Here is a 24,336-nt window from a genome sequence, read left to right as displayed (position 1 = left end):
ATTTTATTTTATTAAATTAATTATTTATATTTTTTTTTTATTATAAATATTAATAATTTATTATATATTACAATTTTTTATTAATATTGGTATTTACCCAATTATTTATAAAGATTTATCTTTTAAACGGTTTAGGTTGTTGTTTTTTATTTTTACATAATATTTATTTTTATTTTTTAATTTAATCTTTTTGAAAGTACTTATATAAAATAAGAATTAACCCATTTATTTATTTAATACTGCTAGATACGGCTTAAAGTCCAGAAAAAAGACTACCCTATATAAATTCAAATTTGAATTTTTCCATTTAATAACACTTCTGCAGATTTTTTTTAAAAAAAATATTAATTATTAAATTTTTTTTTAATTTTTGAAGACACATGTAATATTTCCGCATCTGGTCGTTTCCAATGATCCAGCATATTTTCCTGAACCAAAACGATTTATGCCCGAACGTTGGATGAAACAATTTGCACCATGTAAGTGTTATAATAAATTAATGATAATTACTACTCAAACAAATCAATTAAATTTTAATTAAAACTATCATTATCTAATAGCCACAGAATGTCCGTATGCAGGACAAAAAATTCATCCTTTCGTGAGTCTGCCTTTTGGTTTTGGACGGCGTATGTGTGTGGGACGTCGATTTGCTGAAATTGAATTAAATACGCTGCTCGCCAAGGTAAAGCATCATTCGCACTAACATATCATAAAAATACCAACAATTTAATTACATTTAATCTGTTTACAACTTTCACGCACATTTCAGATATTTCGGAAATATAAAGTGGAATACAATTCCGGTGAATTAGTATACAAAGTCAACTCAACCTACATACCAGAATCACCACTAAATTTTAAATTGACACTCAGGCAGGAATAAGCAAATAAAAGCATATTGCAATAATATATATTGTACGAATGACATTAGTTATTATAAGGTATTTTGTATTTTAGCACTTTTATTTTATTATATTTATATATGATTGAACGGTAACTAATGATTTTAAGACGGTAACTAATGCATAGATATAAGATTATTGTTTAAATGGAACCATTTTGTGTATAAGATAGTTTAATAAAATTCTTTTGTAAATATAAATGTTATAATAAAATCACTTACTATTTAGCGGAATCATTTAATTGATATTCGTTGCTACGTGAGAAGCATTCTTGAACACCAGAATCTTGCCACAATCTTTTCATAGCAGCTAGAAGTTCCTCTGAAAAGGGTTCCGTATCATGCATACGTTGACATACATCAAACACCATTTTCGCGTCGCTCTTTAAATAACATGCAACATTTAGTATCTTTATGTATACATATAGGTTTTTATAAACATCTAAGCATTACACACTATGTATACTTTGACATAACATATTACATAGGTGTAATACTTATGCATTTAGTATATGTGTAATTAGTAGATACTTACTTCTCGCTCATTATTGCTATACTGAATACTGAGGTTTGGCATTGCTCTAAGTATTGCAACTAATGATTGTATTGTGTTGCTGTACACAACTGGCCGATACTGTTTGAAATCTTCCGGAGTAAACCCGCTCTCGTGGATAATTTTCATTTGTTTAACTATTGTGCTTTTGCCAGATTCACCAGCACCTTAAATAAAAATAAAATATTGCAATTTTAAACAATATTTAATATTAAAATTTGATTTACATATTCATATATATGTAAATATTTAATATATTACATATTAAAATAGTAACATATGGCTTTTATTTAATTATAGTTTTGAAGGAAACAAGTATAAATTTATGTATAAATTTATATGTATAAATTTTACTAATGAATTTATCATCGACCAAACAAAAAAATATAATAAACTGGAAAATAGAAAAAAAAAATGAAATGATGGATAGCAATGAACAAAATCTTTGGAGCCCTTTCTCTAATGAGCCTAATAAAGCTGTTGTCCTTTAAAATTAGGAAATGAATGTGTCGTTCAAAGGGTTAGCGTACGAACAGTGCAAATCCCTGGTAACACAAAGGGCCGTTATTTGAGCTTAAATAGGTTTTGGTGCATAAGGCTGTCACTCTAACCTTAAATTGAAATCAACCCATTTACTCAAGAAAAAAAAATAATGATGTTCATTATCTCTTGTAATATGTTTGGTATTTCAATAACGTAGTAAAAATGTTACACGACTTAATAGAACTAATATCCTGTAACAGATTATGATATTACCATGTCAAGGTTTCTTTGATTAATATTTAAATAACAAATTTACTATATTTTTAATGCTGTAAATATTCGTAGGCATAAAAAAAATATTGATGAAATGTTTTTAATTTAAGCTTACTATATTGATATAATTGATATTGATATCGATATTGTTAACATTTGCTTAAACGATCATTTGTGCTTTGACTATAGGGTATTGATTGCTCTTTTATCACATAGCGAGATCAATATCCCGTAAAAGCAAATACCTCTAATATACAATCGGAAAGATATTGGTATTGTATATTAAGTAAAAAATTTAATATTAAATATGTTGAATTTAACTTAGAAGTGGTCCATATTCTTTAATTTTATTTTAATTCAAACATTCAAACCTATTCCTAATATAGAAATAAATAATATTAAAGAAACATTTAATTTGATTTTTTTTTTGCTTGATTAAGCCACTGTTTTGAATGTTGTGAAATACCCAACATTACTCTTCTTTGAAAATATTTCTTTCGTTTATTGGTCTACATATAATTTATTAAATGCAAGTATCAGACTTAGAAGATCTCGAATCACTTCTACAGATACGATATATTAACAGTAATCTTCTAAAAGGGCATCCAATCTTATTGAAAGAGTATTTCCAATGAATTTTAAATATAAATATTATGATTTTAATACCTCAGTCATTTCTAATATATTAAAACTTAATTGGGTTAGTTGCCATCATTTGTAGAATATAAATTTTGGAATAAGTTTGACATATACTCTTCAAAGAGAAATTTTATATACATCACCGACAAATATTGTACTCATAAATATTTCAATTATTTAAAGCATAGCTATTAATAACGAATCCTTAAATAGTGACATGAGGTGTAGAATTTGGTACTAAATCAGATATATCCGTTACACCTACAAAGATATGAATTTCAGAAATTATTGACATCGCCTTATATAGATATTTTTAACGTTTTTTGATGTGTGCCAATTAAGGCTAATAAAAGCTTTTATGCCTTACGTAACATACATAAGGAAATATTGGGTCTTGAATTATTTACTTTTATCAAAGGTAAAGTTCTATAAATCACAACTGTATCTTTTATTCAATCTGGTTGATTAGTTGGTTGCAGTGTCAGGTCAGTACATATCTTTCTACTGCCTTAATGTGCAATTATCAATTATCTTCTTAAGAGATGAGAGATAAATCTTAAGAGATAAAAAGATAAACTAAATAAATGTCTTTGAATTTAGGTAACTTGTACTGTCTAAAATGTATTTAACTATAAAAATGTTTCTTTTGGATACCAATATCCAAAAAGGTTTCTTAACATATAAGTTTCTATAACCTCTACAAAACAAACTATTTCTACTTTATCTGCAAATGAGCTTTTTTTGCCTTTGAACTGTTTTAAAAAAAAATATTGCCTACTAAATTAGTTGACCAAGTGGATTAATAAGCTAGATAAGATTTTTTTGTTTTAGTAGAAGCATTTTTAAATCGAGAATAGAATGATTATGTTATATATTTTTATAAGTATTTTATTGATTTGTCATTAGATAATTATTTTAGTATATTTCCTGGATGAAATAAGATTATGTATGGTCTAAATAGAATTCTAAATACGTTACCGTACCTGGGAAAAGTTATTCTGAATTCATTTGGGTACAGACAATAACTAACTGCCTACTTAACACTTGCCAAGCATAAAACAACGTGGCTTCAAATTACAGTTCTACTAAACTTTGAATATTCAATCCATTTAATTGTCCTATAATCTTGACTACTATTGATGTGAAAATTCGTACTAGTACTGAGCAAAATTCCTGAGTTTGGTTAGTGGTTAGTTTACTTTCCTTTCCTACATAATGAATGTTTAAACAATTTTATAGCTCACTATATAATTTTAGAAAATCAGTAAGTATTTTAATATTGAACTAAAATAAAATCAAAGTGATAGCATATATTGTTATAATATTGTCTGAATATTTTTACATATAAATGAATAAATGAATAAATGAAATGAATTTTAGTTTAAAAACATTCTTTTTATATATAACATCCTTTTGAGTGTAAAACTACGGACTTAAAATGAAAATATTTATAACAAGAGAATAAATTTATATTCATAGAAAACAGTTTGAAAAACATAAATAAGTGAAAAATATTTATATTTTAGTTTTATCTATGAACTCAAGTTTAAACAACAGAATAAACAAGAACAGGAGATACTTTTGTGCACTTATACTACGTATAGTGCCTGTTAAACGAACCGCATTGAACTTGTTGCATTAAATTTAAAATATGCAAAACTTTTTCACAACTTGCAGCAACAACCCTTCAGAATGTAGGAGTGTAGGAGTGTAGGAGGAGGCCGCATCAAGTTGCAATTTGCTTGTATCTCTAAACGCCAGCACAAATGCACCCAATGGCATTGCGGTTAAACACAAGCACTTAAGCCTCTTCCTTATCTATTGTACGGACGAATAGAAGGCATTTTTTGTACGAAAACACATGAGAGAAAACAAAAGTTTTACATGGAAATTTACACAAAGAATTCATTGTTGGAGATGTGCAGTAGTGATGGTGCGGATGATGATGACTGTGCCTGTGCCTGTGACTATGACGATGACTTTGTCTATGACTACTGACAATGACGTCCATGTTATTCTATAATGAAACTCATTTCTATGCAAAATTGATGATGATATTGATGATGATTCTGTGATAATATATAGAATATATTATGCTTTTAAGTTAATGACATTTTGCATTGAACAAAATCATTATCACAGATTATGGCAAATCGCAACAAAAGAATCTCTATAATCCTTTTGCTAAATATATGCAAAATAAATAACTAAATTAAATCTACATAAAATCTGTGATTTATGATATTTAGCTGAAGTACAAATTAAATCAAAAATATTAGATTCTATCTGTTAATATTATGCAATTAAATATATATTTCATATTTTATAATTTATAATATTTTATATACTAATATTTCATAATTGCCATAACTTGAACTTCTATAACTCTAGAAACAAGTTTTTCTATTATTTTAATGTTTATTGTATTTTTCTAAATCCAATAGTCAAACCACAACACCAAAATGTAATATTAGGTAGAGTTAGGTTATACCGGCTATCCTTAGAGGATCCATTTAAGCCTACTGGCCCATAGAGGAAACCGTACATAGAGGAAACCTCGTGGTTTAAAACCACCTAGAAACTTTAACGAATCTCAAAATGCTGTTTAATGTCAGATCTTCTAATTGATTAAGATGTTTAACAAAGTGGGCTCCTAAAGTATTGAGTCGCCGCCGTGCATAAGCAAGACATCTTTTCTTTTGTCACACACTGCGTCAGGTATGATTGAAAGGGAGATACTAACTTCTATCTTCTTCCCTAGTTTGCAGTCACTAAAATATAATATTAAACTTTCAAAAAATTTTTCATTTAATAAAATCAAAATGGAACGAGTTGAGGAATTTGTGGCACCATCCTGTTGAAACCAAACATCTTTAATGTCATATCTTTTACCGTACGTCAATAAAAAATTGGTAACTTGGTAACTGGGCTGTAGTAACCATAGTGATGAGAATTGTTTATTAAAAATAAAAAGTTCCGATAAAACTATGGGACCAATACATCTTCAGATCACATATCAGATCACGCAGTGAGTTATTGTGGATGCTTTAGTCTTTTGACAATTCGTTTCAGATTATTATTGCCACATAATATTTTGATCAGTCTGAATGTTAGAAAACCAAACAATTTTGATTGATTTTCATGTTAGAAAAATATTGCAGAGTATATTTTCTAGAGTTTCTTATTCCAGTTCTATTCACAAAGCAATGCAGAACCGAATTATTATAAAAAATTCGATCTGAAATGTGATCACTTCAGAATTACCTAACTGGTAATTTTTTACAATTTTAACAATTGTTTAACCGCTGATTTAATCAGTGTTTCTCAACGATGTACTCTTTGGGAATTTCGAAGTTTGGAAATTAAGATAGTAGGTGCACGGGAAAAAAATAGATCAAGAAATAGATTTGTTTCCGTATATACATATAGCAGCGCGTATGTATATTATGTATGTATATCAACTAAACATATGATACCATGGGTGGTAGAGTTCTGTTTTTCATATGTATGCTATTAAAAGAGTCCAGCAAAATCTCGATTACAAAATGGCATAACCTTTTAAATAAATAACTTTACCGACTTTTATATTTTAGATTAGAAAAATATTATCTTATTTTTAAATTAAAATGTTTTACTCTTAGAAAAACATAGTACCATACATAGTACATAGGGATGGTTTCTTATTTCAGTTCGATTTGTTTGATGTAATGACTTCCTTACTTTTTTATATCGTTTTTAAATAATCTCTTATATTATCGAATATAAAATCATAAAAAGAATATTACTCAAAATTTGACAGTAAATATCTATGGTAATGGTTAATGGGTTAGGATAAAGCCTTTATGCACTGATACTAGCTTAATTTATTGTACACCCATTTGTATTTAGATATTTAGTATCTCGAGGAATGGAACCAGGAGGGAGTTTTTAAAGGTCTTCATCTTCTAGTTGGTATGCACCTAAAATTTTGTTTTCTGTGGCCTAGTGTATCACAGTTGGTGATTAGATGTTCCATAGACTTTTTCTAATCTCAACAGAATCTGCAAATATTTGTGTCGGATACACCTATTTTGTGTAGGTGTTTATTGCAGCCGGCGTGGCCTGTTAGTGCACAAGAGAGCGACTTTAGACTCTTCTTGTTAAAGTTGAGAGCGATGTTTGCTCTTTTGTCATAAAAATTCATGTTTTTTCGGAATGATTTAGGCTGTTTGTTCCATTCCAATATTTAATGAATTTTTGTTGGATCTATGTTTTGATCCTCTGTTTTAGGTATGTTCTTTTTATTGAAGCCAAAGAAGAGGATTGGACCGATGAATGGCTCTCTTGCCAATTTTTTTGGCATAAAGATCAAAGTAATGCAATTTATAAAAGTTATTAAACTATGTTGTAATATAGTTTTGAGTTATTTGTGGTGAAATATAGAAAATTGCAGTATATGAAAGCTATGGAGGATTGGGTCAAAAATTGGTTTAGTTTGATTGGAATGAATGGCGCTTAATTTAAAGGCACAAAATAAATTTTGATTAATTGAACATTCTTTGTATATTATTTAATAATTCCGGATATATTGTACATTGACTGTAGTTTTTTTTTACATATAAATAATTTTTGTAATAATATTGGCATAAATTTCTCATTTTAAATAACATCTGAATTATACTGTATTTTTGTTTCAGTTTTAGAATAAAGATTCTGTAATCATGTGAGGTAATTTTATATTAAAATTTCTATGCAAGCAAAATATGGCCGAGTGCTTCATACTTAATTAATAACGTTAAAAATATTATTGGTGAAAATATGTTTTGAAATGCTTTATAAACATTTCTTATTTTATTTCGATATTTGCATATATATTTTAGTTAATTTAACAGTTTTCAGTACTTTAGTATAATTAGGGACATTGAAAATATTTATGATATACACTGCGTTATTTATGAATTTTAAAAGCCCATAAATTTAAAATCGTTTTTCGGTGGTAAATTGTTTATTCGAATTAAAAAATGTAAAAAAAAAACGAGAAAGAAATTGGAAATTATTTTACTGAATACATACATTTCAGATTTGGTTCTTTAAAATATTCAATATCCAATATACAATCTACAAAATACAATAAACACATGAAGTCTTATGTACTTAATTTTTAATACAAAATTATATGGAAAAGCAGGGCAGCTGAGTAAAGTGTAAAGAAATTAAATTGAAATGAAGTGTAAACAAAATTGCAGCTAACTCAACTAAATACGTCGTTCAATCTTCGGAGCATTCGAACACTTTAATGTTTAAGATACATTATGAATTTGTCTAAAATTAGACGAAAAAAAAACTTTAATATTCTGACAGACAATGTACCAAAAGTAAGGCGGCAGTAGTCATATAAAACCAGATAATAATATTTAAACAAAAGTTTTTGTATTTTTTTTTTATTTATAAACAAACTTCTTCGTAAAGCAATTCAGCAAAAAAAGTTGTAAAGCAATGTTATAGACAAATTTAAACTGAGTCAGTATTTAGGATACATTCTAGAAATCTACGAAATATAATAATATTTTTGAATTAGATACATAATATATATATATATATATATATATAGATATTGAAAACATTTAATGTTTTAAATTTAAGCAAAAAAGAAGGTTACTCGTATGTTCAACTCAGTCGAAGCATCAATATGTTTCACATATTTTGCATTTAAAATAACTAATTAAATACACATTTATTAAAAATATATTTTAAATCTATATTTTATATAGTTTATTTTCTATTCGTATACAAATATATGTATATATAAAGATGAGATACATTAAGTCGCAAAAGCTACAATGAGCTGCTCATGTAGCATGATTGAGACCAGAAAGAAAGTCAAAAATGGAAATTGCACCATAAATGAATCTCGATTAAAAAGATACTCCAAATTTAGCAATCAAAAACGCTAATAGTGTCTAATACTAACAACCATTTCGTACAAAAAGTTGACATATAGCTACATAAAAATATTTCTATAATGTAATGACATGAGGTTTATTGTCTATTTTTCGTAATGGATTTTCGAACTAAAGATTAAAATAGAATATTTATTTTTTAAAACTATTCAGTCCTTATTATAAATTTAATAATAAAGAATTGATTTACAAGTTGAAGCCACGTCAAAGTGACTAAAATTCTTATGCTATAAATTTTATACTTAAATTATTAATACACTCCAAAAGTCTTAATCTTATAGACGTTGTGTACAGATCTACGACTAAATGGGTTCAAAACAATGTGACAAAAAAAAGAAATAAAAATAAATGCTCCTAAATGGGGTTATCAGATCCCTTACTTATTGTCAAAAATAGATGTCGGTTTTAAGCCGGTTTAAGCCGGTTTATATATGGTATAGTTTCGGTTATAACTTTTTTTTGAATAAGAAGAAAAAGGTTGTTCCAGTTCTTATCAAAAAATTCGTTATTTCTTAGGTTACTTAAAACGTGAGTTGACCTCTGCTTCAGTAAGAGTTTTAATCCCATTTCTTTTCCTGCAGTATATATAATAGATATAATAGTTGAAAGTTTTTTTTACTAAAACAAACAAATAAATTCAGAGTTCAATATACTATAAAATCGGTATTAATGCTATAGTTATACTACCAGCTTAATAATTTAATATTTTTATTAACAATGGATTGTTGTTCTTATCTATCATATTTACTAAAAGCTATTAGCGAAACTATCCATAAGCGTTCAAGAACTGTAAGTGAGACTGGAACTTATTGTTGCAGGACAAGTGCCAGATATAGTTCTTTAATATGTCGTCTACAATATAATGTTGTTTATATCTATATAATATCTACATATATCATATCATATCTTTATATATCATATCACATCTATATATATCATATTATATCTATATATATCATAATATATCAATATATACCATAACAAAAAACTTATTTATTTGTTGTACTCATTTTGTTATACACAGCTCTGTATATCATATCTTATCTGTATATAATATACAGTATATCAATAATATAATACATTATTTTATAGATATTAATAATATATAATATATTATATGTCTGTCAGTTCGAAAAATTAAATTTTTGTTTTTACTGTATAAGCGATGTAAAAAAGGATTTATATTTAGTCTAACGTCACGTTGGTTTATTTTTTGATTATTTTGACTAGGATACATAATTTTTCTTTTCATCAAAAAACATTTGGGTTTTTTTAATACCAAATACATATATCTAAAAGTGTGAAATTTATTACGTTTCTTATACAATTTAAATAATTATTCTAATACATATTCCATACATATGATGTAATCAAAACTTATACATCCTGTACATCAACACTTATATGATATAATCAAAACTTATACATCCTGTATATCTACACGTAATCATCTGAAATCAGTTCAGGCTATAGACAAGTTTGAACTTCAACTATCAAAAAGTGAAAAGCACTTGTTGTCGATTCTTGGTAGAAGCTGATAACTTACTGTTGCATTTGTTTGAACTGCAACATAATTTTTCTAAATTATGTTCATATATATTGTATATTAATTAATATCTATGTTTAAATTTGACATGTCATTAAAGTATAGATTTAAACTTACCCAGCAAAAGTAGTTTAATATCTTTTGCTGCTTGTATGCCATCTTCTTTCAGATTTCTTTCTATAAGACGGCTTCTGGCGGCTGCGGCTCTTTCCTCTGCAGACTGTGCGCAGCCCATTGTGCGTATTGCCTCGACACAAAACGTTTTGAAGGTCGTTTAAATCGGCCTAGATTGGCCGAAACTTGCCAGACGGGAAATCAAACAAATTTACAAGAATTAAGAATAAGTTTTGTACGGATAAGGTTATCGGCGGGTCTAATGGACGCTATTTCTTTAATCAACACTTATAAGCTTAATTTATTTTTCTGCAATTTTTCTCTATTAATCGATTAAATGTTTGTCAAATTTTTAAAAACATTTCATTTATGCATTTAAACTGCAAGTAAACATGATTTAAAAAAAAATGGTAATTATTTTATTCGAAATAAAATCGTATTTAAATGGTAAAGGGTCGAACATATAATATATATGTACTATTTAAAAACAATTTCGAATTTTCGAAAAATAAGTTTCGAATTTTTAATCGTACTCTGTGCTTGCTCTCTGCACTCATTGAGAAAATATTCTTCAACCCCCAAAAATGTTGAATGTTGCTCAATTGTGGAAATTAAAAATTTAGCAAAATGCGAAATTGAGTTAGAAAGTTTTTAGTTATTGGGATTTATTATTTATTAAAAATAATTTATATATAATATTAAGATATAGTGAAAATGCCAATTTAACAATAATGTTTCTTACTCTATTGTATAGAGTTTTTGATTGTATAAAAAGTATTAGGCATGTGATTTACGATATTAAGGAGTTTTAATCAATTCTGGTGGTTAACGGAAAATTCTCGTTGATATAAAAAACTGCACATACGTTAGATAAGTTTATTTTTTTTTTGTTTTTTATGTATAAAAATGAAAATTCGATATTAAATAATAACGAAAATAAATATGCGATAAAAATGTAGATAACACTTGTGTTTTTATGACTTGGTAAATCTTCATTTGGCACAATCTCTCGTGCAAAGTACGGAAATATGGAATACGGTGCAAGCTTATTTACAAATGGGAGCGAATATGAATATTTTTCAGACAAGTACGTCCACCAAGCAGTCGACTGAGCACAAATGTATAATTCCAAAATATATGAATCATTCGCACATATTTCGATATACAGAAAATGTATCCACAAAAATTTAGTATGAATATCTTCTATTTTTCCTAATGTAATTATGAGCTCTCTTAGGCATTCAATATTTTTAATTGCTCTTTTAAATTTTTAATATCCATTGTTAGTAATAAAACTTTATTTTATTTTATTTTATTTTGTTTAAAATTTTCAGTTTATTTAATTCACATCACACAAATATGTCAGTTTTATTATATCGCGTAGGTGTAGTGCCAATCAATTTGATGAAGAATAAAAAAATTTTTTTCCACAGAAATTTTTTCACAAAAGGATGTTTTCAAGGTTTTTTCATGTTTACATTCACTTCACAAATTAATAAAATTAAATAAAGAATTTTTATTGCAATTATTATATATTCCTTTTTAAATTTTATTTAATTTACTTTTTTATAAATTAATAAAATTTTCACAACTAAAAACAAGCAATGAATTTAATATAAAATCGTACGAGCAATTGAACGGAGCCGCCCTAAACGACGTACGTACACCAAAGTCATGTAAAAATTTTCATAGCATTGCGTATGCGAATCCATGAAATGAAAAAAAAAACAACTCTTAAATAAATAAAAAAAACAATATATATGAAATTCCTCAATGGAAATGGAAACTCTCAGCGATACACAATTGCATACAGTCCGTGTATAGTACGACGAAAGAGCTTTGGTTATAAAGCTGTGAAAGCATATAGCACACAAACCCGAACGAACGACTATTTAAGAGGGAATAAAGAATAAACAAAAAAAAAAAGTGCTTCAATACGATTTCAATAGAACGCCACTGCCACTGCCACCGACACCGTCACCGTCACAACTCGCCACTGGCACGGCACAAGCACTTGTTTGTGTTGCGTGCTGGAAATTCGAAAACTCCCCAAAAACGAGTGTGAAAAAGCACAAGAACAAGAACGTTTCGAAAATGGAATTTCATTTATTTTCTCATGGTTTTCGCTCTGCGCTTAACGCATGTGCCATATGACCTGCTGCTACTTCTGATTCTGGAAAACATTTATCCATGGCACTCAGATGGCAATGATGGTATTTTTTTTTTTTTCTTTTTGTGTTTCGCTTTTCTTCACATTTTTACTCGTACGTACTACTATACACATTAAACTGTTGTGCGAGTTGTGTGTCCCAAAGGTGGTGTGATGTGGTGTGGTGTAGATGATGAGTTTTCGCTGCTGTTGTTCTTGTTGTTGTTGTGATAATAGTTAAGTTGGCGTATTCTGGCTTAAGAGCGGTGCTTAAGTTCTAGATGTGCAACCACTAAAGAGTGCAGCTCTATTAAGTCAAATCTGACAGCAATAATGAATAATTGTGTAAACTGAAGTTGCTGTAGTGGCACAGGCGGCATGTGCTGCGGTGTTATAATTCAATTTACTGACATAATTCCATGTTCGAATATAGGTAATTTCAATAAAAAAAGCTAATAAGTTTAATTTTATTTTATATGTACTTATATATAATATTCCATTTTGATTTGTTTTTCAACCTGACTCATATACATTCTTATTTTATATTTCTATTTTTTCGACTATACCATAGTTCATATTATGTACAAGTAAAGACTTTGTTATTTGTAGGAGGGCTGTTGGTTAGTTCCAGTGATAGGCCATTAGATAACTTCCATATACCTCAATTAGCGATGTTTCACCATTTTGCTACCATATTCCTCGCAAGAACCATAGTATAGAAGAGAGTAGAGACTAAATCCATTCTTTCGAAGTTAGGTAATTTAATAGGTCTTTCGGCTTCACCGATGAACAGTCTAATAAACTATCAAAGAAGTTTTTTTCTAAGAACCTGTATCTCCTAGACGCCAAACCCTGGCATTCACAGAGAAAATGCATTATGGTTTCTTTGTGATTAATATGTGAAAATGGTTTTATTATTTTTTGAAGTATTCTCTATGACGACCAAGACATTTTTGCATTCGATTGAATCAATTTTCGAAATAGTTTTGCTACTCTCAAGTTGGAACTGCATCGATGTTTTCTGGTACAACAGCCGTTCTTAGATGATCTTCACGAAATTCGTCGTGGAGAAAACGACGACCCCGCTCAAACTCATTGAACCAGCGTTTTACAGTCGATGGATGTGTTATTTCATCAGCAAAGTTATTCGATGCATTCTTTTTTGGTTAAGCTGCGTCGAAAATCATAAAAAATCATGGCACGAAAATGTTCATTATATAATTTATTTTTTCCGCAAAACAAAATTAGGAATCAATGTAATCAAGACAATAGGTATGCGTAAACTAAAACATTATGATGACATTTAAGTTAAAAAATGTCAAACTTTCGAACAGAAATGTCAAAATTCATGTGGCAATACTCAGTATTGCCTAGGCGCAACACTTAAAAGGTAGCCTACGTACATTATTATTTATATATACATATATTATATATGTATGTACCTTCTGCTCAAAAAATACTCGGATTTTGTAAATAAAACACACAAATTTAAATTTTATTCCAAAATTTTTAAAAAAGGTCTATTATTTAAAGAGTAGTTAACAAACAACAAAATCCGGATACTTTTTGAGCAGAAGGTATATTATACATATATCATAGAGAATATGTTCTAGAACTAGAACTACAACCAATTTTAATTTCAAAATTCGTTATCATATGCTTGCATTATGATACTATAATGACAATGAAAGACGAAGTATATGATAGACGATTTTTTATGAAGATAACTCCAATAAAAGATTGAAATATAGAACATATATATGTAAATGAACAAGCAATTTTTAACATGACTTATAGTCCAAAAAAAAAAAAAATTAAATTAAAAGAAAAAATAAAATTAAAATAAGAATTTTTAAAAACAAAACATGATTTTACAAGGAGTAAAAAATGAATATAAAAGACTACTTTACAACTGTTGATGTGATTCTGCTGAATAATATGTTGCCAAATATAATTATATGTTAATAAAGATAATATATATATAATTATATTCATATGACAAAGTTATTACAAATTCGAACTTTTCTGCCATTTGATGTATGAATATTTTGAGAGGTTAGAGATAAAATCAAGAAAGCTTTCTTTATAAGCATAATCAGATCTACTATGTCCATATGATCTCACAACTGTTTAATGTTTAATATTTCATTTAATTTATTTAGATTAATGATAGCATTTAACTATAGGTTAAGATTTACAATTGGCTCTAAGCACTATATATGAATGGTAAAAACTAAATTGATTGAAAAATGTACATATATACAACTCACTTAACTGAACAGATTATTTGAAGTATGGTATAAGAAAATAATGTATTAAATGACTTGTTTAATACAAAAGTGTTTATAACCGAAGTTAAATAAATCTTGGTTTATAGACTGGAATCAAATAAACTTCATTTTTAAAGGACATGTCCATTATACTATACATTAATGCTGGCGTGGAAATAATAATTAACACTTTATTGTTAATAACAAGTAATAGGACAAGTAATAAGTAAAACTTAAGTATATATTATATATTTCAAATATCTCTTCTCTCGTCTTATCCTTATGTAGCTGATTAGACCGTTGCGGACTAGAGCTTCTACAAAATATCAAGTTAAAGAATATACTTTGCCATTTCAGTTAAATTTAAACAAGACTTAAAATACTAAGTAACTAGACTTTAGCATCTGTTTATTAATAACTTTTTTCACATCTTTTAGTTTTATTTTGCAATATCTTAAGTTTTACTGTTTTTTTTATTGAATTACGAGTTTCTAAATATAAGCAATCAATTGAAGGCACTTCAACGGAAATTAATTTAAGGGAAGCAATTTAAATTGAGTTATCTATGTAAAGTAGTTCAGAAACATGAACGATGTCAAATGAGTTGAATAAGTTTCGTCAAAGCGACAACATGAAAGATAGGCACATCACCGTACGTACATGACCTAACCGCCAATTGACAACATATCAAAACATCAGAGTACGTCGAGGCACTGGCCGCAGCGGGGAAGTAATTCTCACTTAATGTAGGTTCGAGTGAAGCTTGTCCACTTGACTTTTTCAATTAAAACTTATTGAGTAAACATAGGTTTCCATCTTTCATTTTCGCATTTAACAACAATTTATGCAATTGTTTTTTCTGTCACAAACAATAAGTAAAAAATTTTAATTTGCATAATATTTTGATTTGATTAGTGAAACTTGGTTATAGTTTAAAATAGAATTCATAAATTAAGTTATTAATCAATTTTATTTTTTTAATTTAATTATTTATACAAATGTTTTGTGCAAGTACCGTTCAAGAAAGGTTACTTTGTTGATCAAGCTAAAATCTGTCGGTCTACTAACAAACACACCAATATGTATAAGAAAATAATCTAATAGAGACTGTTCTTCCACTAACATATACGACTATATATAAGAAAATAATTTAATGGACAATTGTTATCAATAAAAAAAAGCAATAAGTATAGTTATTAAAAAAATAAAGATCTGGCTTCATCAAAATATGTAACAAGTTATATGTGATTGAACATGTTACATATTTAAAGGTAAACACATCGTAACGTGTTAAATAGCTATTGGTTTTTCTCGTCGCTCATGTTATTTGAAAAAAAAAGAGTAAAATATATCAAAAGATTGTGGAGCAAAATAATTTAGTAACTAAAATTTTTTCCAAAAGTATTGAAGAGAACCGTAACATTATAAAAGCAACCATGCGATTGAAACATTTTAAATTATTGAAAGTTAGATAAGACTTGTAGACTTGTTCACCAAAGCTTACTTGACACCATGGATAAGACATTTACCGAACGTCATACTTGAATCACCATCTTAAAAGTAAAGCTTTGAAGCATTTGGCGCGTTAACAGCGTCCCTTTGGCAAGGTGGGACTACCTCATGCAAGGTAAGGTAACCAGATAATTTTGTAAACTTGGCTAAGTCCCTGATTTTAAATGATGACAGTTTATTCAGGCTAAAGATTCTTAATCTTTTAGAAGATCATAGACACTGATCCATACAGTACAGTTTCCTTCTTATGAAATTAAATCTTATTTGACTTGATCTGAGAATATTTTTCTTAATACACAGCGGCTTATTAGCACCGATACCGTAGTACGGAATTAGTTTCGCTTTAACTGAAGCAGCTGAATGGTACGAATTTTGTGCAGTTTAGACTAGTTGAATCTTGTCATGTGACGAGAAGCTTTATCTACCCACGTTTTCCTTGCCAACTCTTCCTTGCCAACAACAATTTAAACTTTTTGAATCGGTCGATAGACAGATTTTGAAAGGGTTGGGAACTATGTCACCACATCACTGCAGCCTTTAAAGATTATTGTGACGAACCCAATTTAGTTCCATAGGCGCGTAGAACTAATACCTTTAAAAATGGTATTATGTCCTTTGAAGAGATATTGTCCATTTCCATTTTAAGTGGATAGGCAGTTGATAAATACCGAAGCCTGAGTCTGGCAAGAGTATCACAGTGACACAGAATGTATTCTGCTAATTTCTCTTATTTTGCTAATTTGTCATTCTGCTAATGACACAAGTCTGCAGCTATCGTCTCTTGTAATATCTAGATTCAATAAAAACCCTGTGACAAATCGGATGCCTTTTCTGTACAGCATTAGTAGCTTCCTAGTTCTAACTTTTGATCGTTTTGGTATGAACTCTTTAGCTTTCCTGCAGGCAATTACATTATCCTAATCAGTCTGAGCTGCTTTTTCCAGCTCATACATTAATAAACTTTTTGGATAGGTCGGTTTGTAACAAACAGTTACTTCGAAACAATTACTTACAGAAAATAGATATTTTGGATATATGAAATTTTGTGTACGTTACCCAATATTTCAATTTATTCATATTGGCATAATTTGAAAAATAGAAAATATCGAACTATGACAATCACTATGTAAATGATATTTTTATATTTTATTCAAAAAATAAGTAAGTATACGAAATGAAAGGAATTTGAATTATCTTCGATACCATAATATATTTCGCGTTTAACGAAATTTCTCGCAATTTTGGGTAGGGGGAGAAGGGTATTTTACAATCAGCTTAACACAATGACTGTATCTTCAACATAGCAATCAGATATTTAAGCCTGAAATTAGATAAACTTAGATAAAGACGCAACGGGAGTTGTGTGTCAGATGACATAATCTACAGAATAGAACAGGCGTAGCCTGAGTCGGAGTCATCCTATCGTTCAAAATCCTATAATAATCGGTATTGTTTGTGAATTAATTTTAAAATTCTAGATTTGGTATATGCAAACTGTTGAGATAAGATTAAATTAATTTGTTTTGCTTTATATATATTAGTTATAAATAAAACTTCAATAATTTGAAACATTTTACAATATATTCTATTTTACATTAAACGGAATTTGCAATTTAAAATGAAATTAAATATTTAAATTTCTTAAATATTTCATATACAAGAAAGGAAATTATTTATTTTACCTCTACTACCCACACACGATAAAGATAAATTCTCATTTTGTTTCTCATATACGACATAAAAAGAATTTATAATTATTTTATTTGGTTTGATTAACTTTTTGATTTGAAAGTCATTTGTGACTCCCACAAGCATTTTTAATCCTTGTTGAACATAAAATGCTCTGCGCATACCTTGGATTTTGCTAATCCAGTTAATAAGCAGAAACACAAAGTGAACAAACATTTAATCCTCACTGCAGGTTGCTCGAAATACGTAATTTGAAGTAAAATAAGCAATTTAATCTTATTACAGATGTCGAAAGTCTTACGGGGAGTAAATGAAATGCAACTGTAATTTAGTTTATTACAGGAAGTAATGTGTTTGGTATTCGAAGGATGCATGACAAATGCAAGAGCTTAGTTCGTAAGTAGAAAGACAATGCATACACTAACCATTTCAATAAGATGGAAGTAAGCTTCAGTCAACTACAGTTCTGTGAGAACAAGAAATTTTTATAATGAAGATGGATAAGATTGCTTTGAATTGAAGAAAGGTGACTTAAGACGTTACAGTTTTTTTTTATTTGTGAGACCTTTGAAGAATAAGTTGTTAGTCGCTCCAATCTTTGTAAAGGAAACTTACGGTATAACCTATTATAAGTATTGTTCTGTATTAACGTGAACAAAAACAAAGTATTTTTTTCCAAAAACACATCTGATTGCCTAAACAAGTTCCAAGTTGACTACCATTAGTTCGAACTAGAGATCTAACTAGCACGCAATCTTGTCAATAGATGCTACTTGGGTTTCCCAGTAAGCAAAAGTAAAAAAGAACAATCTCTCGATAAACACAAATCACGCTTTACAAATGTATTGTTAAGATTGTTGTGATGCATGCAACAAAAATAGTTTGGACAATGACTAGGGATTAGGTGCGGTCGAGTGAATGGCTCTTCGAAAGATCTATATAATTAAAAGTTCTTAAAATGATGACGATGAAGACATTGTCTTAATCAAGCATAGTAAACTTTAGGGAATTTGATGGCTTGGTCATGTTGTACGAAGAGATGAAAATATATAGGTAACAAAGGAGTTTGATACAGTTTACGCTGGTGGACAGCGTAGTATAGTAGGTCCTGTAGTTCAAAATAATCAGTCGTCATTCCATCTGACTGAGTTTAGTTCTATAACTGACGATGACAAATTGCTTTTTACACTGGATGGCAGAGAACGTGTGTAAATGTAACTAAGTAAGACAACATATAACAGTGTTAATATCAGAATATATAAATTTACGTTCATTAATATGTTCTAAACATAACAAAAACTTCTGAACCTAATGTAAGATTTGAACGCCCTAATAACACCCCTTAGGAACGAGTTGAGAAAATTCCAGTTATCAGACTGTAAAAGACTTTAGGCTGAAATCACATTCCAGTAATTAGGGGAAAATATATAAAAAGGTTAGTATTTGAGCTTCCAAATTTATATAAGCATTTATTATTTATTTTATTATTTCCTTAGGTATGTTTTATAAAATAATATTTTCATTCAGTGATGACCGATGATATAAAAGTGTCTATGAAATACATGTTGCTCTTGTTGTTGTGGTTCTAGAACGGTATGAGTTTCAGCAAGATTACAGGGGAGAGTTATTATAATAGACTACTGAATATTGGAATTTGGTATAAAATATGAGGTTCAGGAGGACCTTGTTAGCTAGTGTAATGAACAATAAACCGATTTGATATTATATATGTATCACGTTAATTAATGTAATGAACATAATAAAGAAGTGTAGCGCAGTAGTTTGAACTTAAGACTGCTTGGGTAGACAAATTCCAGTAATAAATGGAATACAATTGTTTAGCATAAATATATAACTATTCCAAAAACTGACGGAATTTTGGACAATTTTAAGATTATAGTGAAACTAGCGATACTAGTTTAGAATACCCCGAAAATTAATATATGTACCATTTTTATTTTTGCAATAGTAAAAGTCGAAAACAATTTGTTTTAGGATTTATTATATATACAGGTCTCTCACCTTTTGGGTTATTACAAGCGTAGATTCCAATATAGAGTATATATAAAAATAAAAACAAATATTAAAAGAATAAATTATATTCTTTTATAAAACATGATATGGTGCCAGATGGGTATAAATGTAAAAAGCTTGAAAAAAATTAGGAGAGTTAAAAATATTAATTTTAAATTTTATTAAGTATAAGGTGCTAACGTTTAAAATGATAATATAATTACTTTAAAATATAAATGAATAACAATTTTATGTAGAACGAGAGAAAAAGAGAAAGGAAGATATATATATAAAGAGAGAAAGGAAAAGAGGGAGAGAAGGGAAGAGAGAAAGAGAGATAAAGAGAGAAAGGAAGGGAGAGAGAGAGAGAAAGACAGAGTGACTACGCTAGTTTTTCAATAATTGAAATTGAGTATTATAGCAATTAAAATTTTAGTGGATCGAAATACTGAAAACTTTTAAAGATATATTAGAATCCAACAAACCCTAAGCAAACAATTGGCATTTCTCTATCAAAATGAAGGTCAGAACGTGTTTTAGTGAGTTTCGTCCTACTAAACCACAACAAAACCAGATAATGTTTGTTGTTCTGCTGATGTAGAATACCTGTTTAGATTGTTAACCTTACAATTATCTAATACTAGCGATGACAATTATCTTAATTCCGCAAATTTGTATGACTGAACCGGTTTCTGCGAAATTATAAGAATATATGCAATTATCATAAATTTTAGTATATCTAGGCATCTAGCAGATCTAGGCATCAAGCAAAACGATACCCGATTTTGGTTTACAACTACGTATAACAATTCATTCGTCACAAAGAGAATTTCCAATACTGACTATATCTTAAGTTGCAAATTTTGGTACATTTTGGGATTTTGAAGGGAAATTTAAGAAACTCGAGTTTTTTAAAATGTTACTCGTTATTCAACTCGTCTCTCTATATTAGCGGTTTCCAACCTTTTTTTTTGACCAAGTTTAAGAAGAATAAACTGAATGATTATTTGAGTATGTTTTATGCTTCTATGGTACAATGTATAATGAATTGTATAAGTGCATAAGTACACTATATATGCTATAAAATAAATATGTAATTACTTGGACATTTTTGGGTGCTTATTTTCTAATCAATGAGGTCTCAGTGGCCAAACTACAAGCTATTTATCCATACCTGATAAATTTGTTTTACCTCTTTTTACCACTGGTTGGGAACCACTGCTTTACACGAACAGGTACTAGTTATTCCTATCAAATCGGTCAGCACTACTAAAAGAAACTACCTAGTAACAACAACAACAATAGGTACTATTCTTCTTGAATAGTGTTGAAAGGGTATCAGAATTTTCTTCTATTTAATTAGTTATTTTTGAATAATTTGAAGAAAAAAATAGGATTTATATTTTCGGTTATCATAAAAATTGCACTACAACTGACATTGGATGAATACAAATCAAGATAAATTTGTGGAATTTACTAGATATGCAATATTTCTCGACCATTCACATTTTCACTTGCAAATAAATACAATAATCTCAAACTAAAACTTTGAACTGAATATTATTCTTATATCAACATTCCGTTCTGTGGCACCACGAGTCTTTCCGACTAACACGACACCCGCACCGCTGACCAACAAGTGCCGGCCACCCTCTCGGAGAGTGGCATACAAGTGTCAACAACTATTTCATCACAAACACAATGCGTAAAGCGAGATTAAGAGGTGATTCATAATAATTTAATAATATGTTTTTATTTAAATTTTTAATTATTTATATAATTCAAATCCTTTTTGTTTTTTGTGTTTTATAGTTTTTGTGTAATTATGAATTACTTATCTGAACATATGCTTACCAAGTAACAAGAGCTTAATATCCTTCGCCGCTTGTATGCCATCTTCCTTGAGATTCTTTTCGATTTGCTTTGAACGTTGGATAGCAGCGCGTTCTTCAGCTGAAGTAGTGCAGCCCATGTTTATTAAATTACTACGTATATGTACACTTATTACTTAACTAATGAATACAGTATAATTTATACTATAAATTGGTAATAAAGTTATTATTACGAGCGTATGATTTTTATTAAACACGAGATCCTTTCTATTAAACAATTAAAAATAAACGAACATCGTTTCTTAAAAATTCGATGGGTTGTCTAATCACTTCTGCAGTTCACACTATAATATAAATAATAATATGGAACCAAGATTTTAGATATAATTTAATGTAATTTAATTGAAGCATACAGTTTTATGAAAAATAGTTTTATTTAAATTAATTGTGTTTGCAATTCAGTCGAAAGCAGTTAGATTTATAATTCCAACTGCCCGAACGTAACAGACTTTTTCCACTAAACATTAGGCAAAGCAAAATATTCCTTAAAAGGTGTTTCAATGGGAATGCGCCACATTTTGCTATTCAGAATTCGTAATGGATATTTTTTATCTTATCGTAGTTATCATTAATTTAAGCTATATGTTTTAATAAACAGATATTTAAATAAAAAAAACGGACGAAAACTTAGTGATTGTCTGCCAAAACAACTGTTTGAATATATGTATGTGCCTGTGTATGCTTGTGTGTAGGAGAGTTGTTTTCGACAGTGCACAATGAACTCATACACAAATTACACACTTGTGGGTACGTACATATGTGTATTGTTTATGCCTATATGGACAAGTAAGTATTCGTATATGAATGAGAAGAAAACTAAATTTAACTAAAACAAATTTTTATTTTATAAAAACAAATATACAATGACTTTTAAATTTTTTATATTTTTTATTGAAAATGGGTGTGGGTGTTGCTCTATCGCGAATTAGATGACACATACATTAATACTCTTCGATTCTCACGCACCACCGGCTTTTAAATTGCAATCAAATACACGACATTACACTGGCAGCTTCACAATGAAAACAAGCAACAACTTTCGACTGAATTGCATTATTTTTTTTTTTTTGATATTAAATAAAATAATTTATGCAACACTAAAACTTTTATTCTAACGATATTGCGGAAAACCGAATAGTACTAGCGACGCGTTAAGGGTGGTGTTTAGGTGTTTTCTTCCCTTTGGCTGTCGTAGAGGCGCGGCGCATGTTCCCGTATACACATTTGCGTCCCCACCTTGTCTTTAAGAACCAAAAATTTTATATTGGAGCTGTGCTGGACACGCAAGTTTTTATCACATTTCCCTTAATTTTTTTTATTTCTTTTATTTTATATTAATGCATTTATTAATTACCAGTAACAACAATTATTATTAATATTTCATACACAATTTTTGTTATTTATTATAATTTATTTATCTCTATGCCAATTTTTCCATAACTTCTTCCCTCGGCACTTAGTTTTTGTGTAATGCCATAATATTGGAATACAGGAGTACATATGCTTATGGTGTCATACACTGCGAATATATTGCGAATGGGCAACCCTTAAACAAAAATTACACAATAGCTACTGAACCATACATTTAATACAGCGAATTTGTTTACAATACACAAAAAGGATGGCATAAGCATTGCTGCGCTATTGCAAACGAGAGCAAATGAGATAATCTAATTGGAATATACGGTAAATAGGGCAATAAAGTGTGTTGGAATAATACACAGGTTGACAATGCTAAATAAAAATATTTCATATGTTGAGTTGTTCGTTAATATTTATTGACATTCACTGTTTGCTTTTTGACAGTTTTAAAGGCGCGTATATTTAAAAATTAAATAAATATTTTGCTTTTTAAAATATTAAACTGGTTTTTAATTATTTGATTGTACTTTTTGTATAATAATATAAAGTTAAAATGTCAAAATTAATATGCTTAAATCCAGAAACCATATATAATTAATTTAAAATTAATATATTTTTTAATGTAATATATATTATTGTCATTATTATTATTTTATTATTATTATTATTATCATTATTATATATTATTTATAATATTATATTTTATATAATATAATTCATAAAAAAATTAATTGAATGGTTTTTTGAAGTAAAATTAAAGTAAAAAAATTTCTTCAAAAAAACATTCAATTTATTTTTATATAAATTATATTATATAAAATATAATATCTTAAATAATATATAATTTTGCTTTCACTTATGTTGTTATTGTATTATGTATAATGAGAGTTGATTAATGTTATAATTAATATGCATAAATATTTTTAGGTCGTGTGCGAGTTCGAGTAAATTGATGATAAGTTGAGGGAAATAGTAAATTATGTCGGTATGGCACCGAA

General features: G+C 28.5%; 2 protein-coding genes across 3 annotated transcripts in view; one reads left to right on the top strand and one right to left on the bottom strand.

Moving 5' to 3' along the window:
• LOC119674971 (probable cytochrome P450 49a1) overlaps window positions 1–1,043 on the top strand; it is a 13,560-nt gene extending 12,517 nt beyond the window's left edge. The window contains exons 2-4 of the mRNA XM_038086127.1: window positions 377–479; window positions 561–685; window positions 773–1,043. Of these exons, the coding sequence (XP_037942055.1) occupies window positions 377–479; window positions 561–685; window positions 773–886 (342 nt within the window). The 3' untranslated portion in view covers window positions 887–1,043. The remainder of the gene's footprint in view (window positions 1–376; window positions 480–560; window positions 686–772) is intronic.
• A 64-nt stretch (window positions 1,044–1,107) lies between these two features.
• LOC119685018 (G protein alpha o subunit-like) lies at window positions 1,108–23,448 on the bottom strand. 2 transcript variants are annotated; one of them, XM_038099183.1, is made up of 4 exons: window positions 23,331–23,448; window positions 21,939–22,260; window positions 1,440–1,624; window positions 1,108–1,287 (listed from the first exon to the last, which is right to left on the bottom strand). In XM_038099183.1, exons 2-4 carry the CDS (start codon window positions 22,054–22,056, stop codon window positions 1,126–1,128), a joined length of 465 nt encoding a protein of 154 aa, XP_037955111.1. In that variant the 5' UTR covers window positions 22,057–22,260; window positions 23,331–23,448; the 3' UTR covers window positions 1,108–1,125. The 2 variants fall into 2 exon arrangements, with proteins under 2 accessions (XP_037955111.1, XP_037955112.1); XM_038099184.1 differs by lacking the exons at window positions 21,939–22,260; window positions 23,331–23,448 and adding exons at window positions 10,455–10,831; window positions 12,079–12,130.
• Window positions 23,449–24,336: the final 888 nt, after the last annotated feature.

The sequence above is a fragment of the Teleopsis dalmanni genome, chromosome 2, assembly GCF_002237135.1.
Source record: "Teleopsis dalmanni isolate 2A chromosome 2, ASM223713v2, whole genome shotgun sequence".
In the NCBI taxonomy this organism is placed as follows: Eukaryota; Metazoa; Arthropoda; class Insecta; order Diptera; family Diopsidae; genus Teleopsis; species Teleopsis dalmanni.
The sequence above is the reverse complement of the archived record's forward strand: the minus strand, read 5'-3'. Positions and strand labels throughout refer to the sequence as shown.